Source organism: Huiozyma naganishii, chromosome 1, assembly GCF_000348985.1.
Source record: "Huiozyma naganishii CBS 8797 chromosome 1, complete genome".
In the NCBI taxonomy this organism is placed as follows: domain Eukaryota; kingdom Fungi; phylum Ascomycota; class Saccharomycetes; order Saccharomycetales; family Saccharomycetaceae; genus Huiozyma; species Huiozyma naganishii.
Window position 1 is genome coordinate 101,682 of NC_035922.1, and position 6,000 is coordinate 107,681.

The 6,000-nt window shown below is 56.5% G+C and overlaps 4 protein-coding genes across 4 annotated transcripts in view; 3 read left to right on the forward strand and 1 right to left on the reverse strand.

The window, feature by feature from the left end:
• Nucleotides 1–5: 5 nt before the first annotated feature.
• MSD1 (aspartate--tRNA ligase MSD1) lies at nt 6–1,919 on the forward strand (the record flags this gene model as incomplete). Its single annotated transcript, XM_022611216.1, has 1 exon — nt 6–1,919. One exon carries the CDS (start codon nt 6–8, stop codon nt 1,917–1,919), a length of 1,914 nt encoding a protein of 637 aa, XP_022462107.1.
• Nucleotides 1,920–2,028: 109 nt separating this feature from the next.
• FMP30 (N-acetylphosphatidylethanolamine-hydrolyzing phospholipase D) lies at nt 2,029–3,426 on the reverse strand (the record flags this gene model as incomplete). The annotated part of the gene is made up of 1 exon (XM_022611227.1): nt 2,029–3,426. The coding sequence occupies one exon, from the start codon at nt 3,424–3,426 to the stop codon at nt 2,029–2,031; it is 1,398 nt and encodes a 465-aa protein (XP_022462108.1).
• A 180-nt stretch (nt 3,427–3,606) lies between these two features.
• ELP4 (Elongator subunit ELP4) lies at nt 3,607–4,962 on the forward strand (the record flags this gene model as incomplete). Its single annotated transcript, XM_022611238.1, has 1 exon — nt 3,607–4,962. One exon carries the CDS (start codon nt 3,607–3,609, stop codon nt 4,960–4,962), a length of 1,356 nt encoding a protein of 451 aa, XP_022462109.1.
• A 132-nt stretch (nt 4,963–5,094) lies between these two features.
• ATG21 (Atg21p) overlaps nt 5,095–6,000 on the forward strand; it is a gene marked incomplete at both ends in the record, with an annotated part of 1,158 nt that continues 252 nt past the window's right edge. The window contains one exon of the mRNA XM_022611249.1: nt 5,095–6,000. This exon is cut by the window's right edge and continues 252 nt beyond it. Coding sequence (XP_022462110.1) covers nt 5,095–6,000 — 906 coding nt within the window.

The window sequence follows — 6,000 nt, forward strand, 5'->3', positions numbered from 1 at the left end:
GACGCATGATACCGACACGCTGCGTCTGGGGTAGTGTTCGACACGTTGGTGGACCCCCCGCGAAGGCTGCGACAGCGGCGCGGTTCCAGTTCCAAGCGACGCAGCTGACCGTGAAGCAGCTGTTGAGGTTCAAGTGGGTCGATACCGTGGCCATCAACGGGTGCTCGACAAGCGGCCCAAGCGGATCGGTAAGAGCCTTGTGTTTGGGACGGCTGCGGGACGTCGCGGGCGACACGATCCAGCTCGTGGACTCACAAGATGCACAGCTTGTCGATTGCTCGCTGGAGTCAGCGGTCCAGGCCACAGGGTCCCTCGAGAGGAAGGTTGGCGGTGGTGACGCCGGTGGCTATGAGATCCGGTTGCAACGCTTGCAAGTGCTCAATGCGGCGAACGGGACTCCAGCACAACTGCAAGGGAACAAGGCACTCGGGGCGTTTCCGCCGGAGTACCGATGTCTGCAATTGCGGCTGCGGGAGAACCAGCAACTGCTGAGGTCCCGATACGAGGTGGCCCTCCAGATCCGCAGTGTACTCGACGGAGCACACTTCACAGAGGTCGAGACACCGCTTCTGTTCAAACCGACACCGGAGGGAGCGCGCGAATTCCTCGTCCCGACGCGGCAGCGAAGCCGGTTCTTTGCGCTCACGCAGAGTCCACAGCAGTACAAGCAGTTACTCATGGCCTCAGGCGTTCACCGGTACTTTCAGTTCGCTCGCTGCTTCCGCGACGAGGACCTCCGCCGCGACAGGCAGCCCGAGTTTACGCAGGTCGACCTCGAGATGGCATTTGCGACGGGGAGCGACGTCATGCGCACCGTCGAGGACGTGGTTGTCCCCGTGTGGTCCGCACATGCGGTTCAGGGTCCGCTGCTCACTTTGGCGGAGGGTCCCACGCTCGTTGAGGCCAGGGGACTGCTCAAACGGCTCAGTTACAGACACGTCATGACGAAATACGGTATCGACAAGCCGGACCTGCGCGCACCAGCGTTCCAAATAACGTCCCTTGAGGATAACCACGTACGGGCGACAGAGAACGAACGGTTCCCCGTATTCGAGGTGCTAGTCGTCAGAGGCGGTAGCGCCCCATCAGGTGAGTGGTGGACGAAACTTGTTCATCCGGACCTTTACAACTCACGGACACCCCTGGCGGTTCCAATCGATACGGACGAGGCGCGGGACCACTGGTTTGAACGGTTTTCTCCCATGGCAAGCTTCGAGGACACGTCTCTCATCAACGAGCAGTTGAACCTGCAGAGGGGAGACGTAGTGTTCGGTTCGACAAGGGAACCGGATCATATGCTCTTCGAGAACCCGACCCCGCTTGGGAGGTTGCGGCAGCTTATCTTGGCGACGCCCTGGGGGCAGTCCAACCTGTTCGAGACTCAAGCGGACGTTGGTGCATGGGTCGTCGACTTCCCCTTGTTCTCACCAGTGGAGACGACAACGACAACGGGCACAAAGCGCAAGTACCCAAACTACGAGGCGGACAAGTACATCTCGACACACCACCCGTTCACGATGGTGCAGCTGGACACGTATCAAAACCTGGAGACAAGTCCACTGGAGTGTCTCGGGCAGCACTACGACCTCGTGATCAACGGCGTCGAACTTGGCGGCGGCTCGACAAGGATCCACGATACGGCGCTACAGGACTACATATTCAAAAACGTCCTTGACATCCACAACTCGCACGAACTGTTCGGACACTTGCTCGACGCGCTCGCAATGGGTGCGCCGCCACATGCCGGGTTTGCGATCGGGTTTGACAGGATGTGTGCGATGCTGCTTGGGCGAGACAGTATCAGAGACGTGCTGCCGTTCCCGAAGAGCGTGAACGGATCGGACCTTGTCGTGAAAAGCCCCGCTGTGGTGCCTGAGAGCGTCCTCAAGTCTTACCATATCCAGTACCTCAAGGAGTAAGGGGAAGTGGGTGACATTGCACATGTAAATATAAGATAACAATGTAGTCTATTACTCGTACAGATAATGATGTCTCTTTATGTATATACAAGCGGTTCTTGATCTTGCGTCAAAACCGTACCGTCTTTCCAAGTTCCGGGCAGTAACAATGATCGCGTATCCCCTCGAACTCTGCCAGGAGTTCCAGCTTCTGTTTGGGTTCCAGGAAGTACTCACCGCTGAGCACGAAAGTACCCCAGTGGACTCCGAGCACGTTTTGCGCCTTCAAGTCCCTCATGATTTTCACCACCTCCGATGGGTTGATGTGTCTGGGCCTTTGGTGCCATTCTGGGCAGTACTGTCCACAGGGGAGCAATGCAAGACGGCAACCTGCGCCGAATTGGTTCTTGATGCGGATGTAGAGGTCCTTGACGTACCCAGTGTCCCCCGCATGGAACAGGACCGGTTTCCCGCGGTGTGTCATTATGAATGAGCACCACAGGGACTCGTTCGTGTCCATGAGAGACCTCCCAGACCAGTGCATTGCAGGGGTGCTCGTGATGTTGTAAGCGGTACCGTCCGGTTGCACGAGTTCGCAGGTATCCCACCAGGACAACTCTATGAAGTTCGAGATGTTGTTGCTCGTGAGGTACTTCTTCATCCCCGTGGGGACTATCCACAACGTGTTCGGGTTGTTGTCGTCGTTCCAGTGTTGCAGGCTCATTGGGTCTAAGTGGTCCGGGTGGTTATGCGACACGAGGATGACATCCGGTTGCGGCAGTTTGTCTATCGGGCAGGGCACGTCGGTTATCCTCTTCGGGCCGAGGGACTCGTGGAGCAAGTGATCGCTGAATATCGGGTCTGTGAGTATCTTGAGACCGTTGTACACGACGAAGTTGCACGATTGGCCCAACCATGTATTGTAAAGCGGCGGTTCGTCTGTGTCAGTGGTATGGGCACCCACCGCGGCAGGGACCGCGTCCTCCAGGGCGACAACATCGTGTCTCAAATTACCCGTACACTCGTGATCCAGTGGTTCCCCCCCAGACCATGTTGGTTTGTGAACGGGCATCAGCGCGCGCATCTGTCTCTTATCCGGTGGTATCCCGCCCCTGTTCCGCTCGAAGAGCTCCACGATCCTGTTGAAGAAGAACTCGTAGATCGTCTGTATCCTATACTCGACGAACGGGTTCTCGTACCTCCCCAACACTTTCAACGGGGAGTACTTCATCCGCGTAGTCTCAAAGCTGTAAAACCGCGGGTCCTCCGGGTCTTCCAGCCCCTTAATGCAGTGTTGGTGTCTATACTTGATCTCCTGCGCAGTAGACACGGTAACATACACCGCGTACCCGGTGTAAGGGACGAGAAACCCTAGCAGAACGCGCGTAAACCATCGGGACCCTCCTCTCTTACCGGATTTCACACTTGTCCCCGCGGTCACGGACTCAAACCGAACGAACGGTCCCCTGCAAAGCCTCCCAGAGCAAGGCAACCCTCTCCGGAGAGCACCCACTGCACAATACCGCATCACAGAACCCCAATTGGAGTCTCTACGAGACACCCTCAAAACCTGCACAACCTCATCGCTGTTTAAGACCTGCTTCGTTCCTTTTAAAGATTGAAAACTTTTCAATTGAAGCACGTCGTGCGATGACCTTCTTTGTGATCTGGGAACTGTGCTGAGAGCAGCGGTTGCAGGGACTGTACCATGTCGTTTCGGAAGCGTGGAGAGGTTCTCAATGGTCGGAACGGTGTTGGTGGTGTTAGGGGCATCCCCACTGGTCGCGGTTTGCCCCGGAGACCTGGCGGTATTCCCACCAGAACCGCTGACGTTGCCGCCGAATTGAGTCAATTGGATATTCGTGGTGGTGAGAGTCCACTTGCAGGGCATGTTGGTGTCAGGCCATCCCCGCTTAGTGCAAACCTTGTGACTTCTACCGGGTGTGGTGATCTGGACAAGATCCTTGGGCACATGGGGCTTCCCCTTGGGTCTTCCTTGCTTGTGGAGGAGGAGACGACTACTGATTTCAGTTCTGTGCTGTGCAAGATGTACGCCGCGCAGAGTGTGGTGTATGCCCGTGCGGCGGTCTCCCAGGGCGCAACGTCCCGCGAGGAGCAGGGGACACACCTGGTGGTTTTGTCTGGGAACGCAGATTTCGCAAGAGAGCTTCCTGGAGTGTACCAAGGTTCACGGAGGGACGTGAAGAAGACCCGGATCGCTGAGGAGGAGTCCAAACTGTCCGTGCAAAATTTGAACGACGACACCCCACAACGGACACCAACACGGTACACAGATTTGAAGATCGCTTGGAAGTATAAGCTTGCTGACGAGCGTGGGCAAGAAGGTGGCAAGCTGCCCGAACAGGGACCAGGGGACTACACTGCCCAGTTCGACATTACAACACGGATGATCCCAGCTGCCTCGGTCCCAGGGGAGATCACGATGATCAACCCTGTTCAACAGTCTGTACAGACTGTGTTGGCACAATTGGAGGCCGTACTTCAGAGACACCGCGGGTCCCTTGTCCGGATCCTTGCCCCGCAGTTCCTACACCCTGCAGCGTACCCTCCGGGTGCGTTTGCCCCCTCGTACGCGGTGGCACTCGTTCACGGATTACAAAGCACACTGAGGAAGCATTCGGGCCAGTGTGTCCTTATGGCGAGTACTCCGCGGGACATTCTTTCCCCCATGCTTGCATGCCAGATTGAGAACTTGTTTGATGGTGTCATTGATTTAGATCCGTTCCCACAGGATATGTTACAGTACTTGGAGAAAATATACAGGGCACAACCTGGGAAAGTGCAACATGGGTTACTCCACGTCACTAAACTGCCCGTGTTGAGTGCGTACGGTGAGATGCACGAACGTAGATCCCACTGGGCGTTCAAGAACGGCAAGAAACGGTTTGAGATCGAGGAGTGGTCCATCCCCGTGGACGACGATGCGGCAGGCGAGACTCCCGCGGCGTCGACGTCCTCATCAACAGCATCACCAACAGCATCGACAGCAGCATCGACCACGGACCGACCCGCGCAGTCCACGAAGCACTCCATCGAGTACTGATTGCAGAACCGGGTTACACAGCAGGAAAATTGAGGGCAGCGATGAGTCGAACACCAAGCGATGGATGGATGAAGATGTTTGACGATAGGGTGTGTTTGATGGGGTGCTGTTGGGGTTGCAGTGGGTCGAGCGATGAGGGCACTGCGGTTTAACCAGGATGCGACGTGCTGTGTGGTGGAAGAGGCGCGCAGTGTGAGTATCTACAACTGCGACCCGTTCGGGAAGTGTTTTGACATGGCAGGGGAGCTTGGTGGTGACACTGACGGTGGTGACACTGGCAGTGGTGACTGCGTCGTGGAGATGTTGTTTGCGACGAGTCTGGTGGCTGTGGCGGAGAATGCTGCCGGTCGGCAGGGGAAGCTCAAGATCGTGAACACGAAGAGACGGTCGACGATCTGTGAGTTGGTGTTCCCGCACGAGATTGTAGACGTCGTTATGAACAGGAAGCGTATGTGTATACTGCTTGCGGACGACAAGCTGCACATCTACGATATCTCATGCATGAAACCTTTGGATACGCTCGATCTGTGGGAGGACCGTGGCAATTGGTCTTCTACCCCCGGTGCTGGTGGTGAGACCGCTTTTCAGGGCACGCACACTTTGATTAAGAAACAGTTGGGCCGCACTCAAGATGGTGGTAGTGGTGGTGGTGGTAACACTGGGTCGCGGGGGAGGTACCCGCCAAGGATGGCGCTCAGCACGGACGACAGGAGCATCCTGTGCTTCACGGCGTACCACACGGCGAAGAATGACCCGCAGAACACTCTACTCCGAGATATAGTCGTCTATGATGCGCTGAACGTACGGCCCGTCAATTACTTGAACAGTGTGCATAGGGGGAACATCGCGTGTCTCGCTGTAGACCACAGTGGACAACTTATCGCTACGGGCTCCGAGAGGGGCACAATCCTTAGAGTGTTCCGTACTGGGGTAGATAAAGAGTTCTACTCGCAGGAACCGCTCATGAGGGAGTTCCGCCGCGGGAACAGGCCTTGTCACCTGCGGCAGCTCACTTTCAACCGCGCTGCAACTCTACTC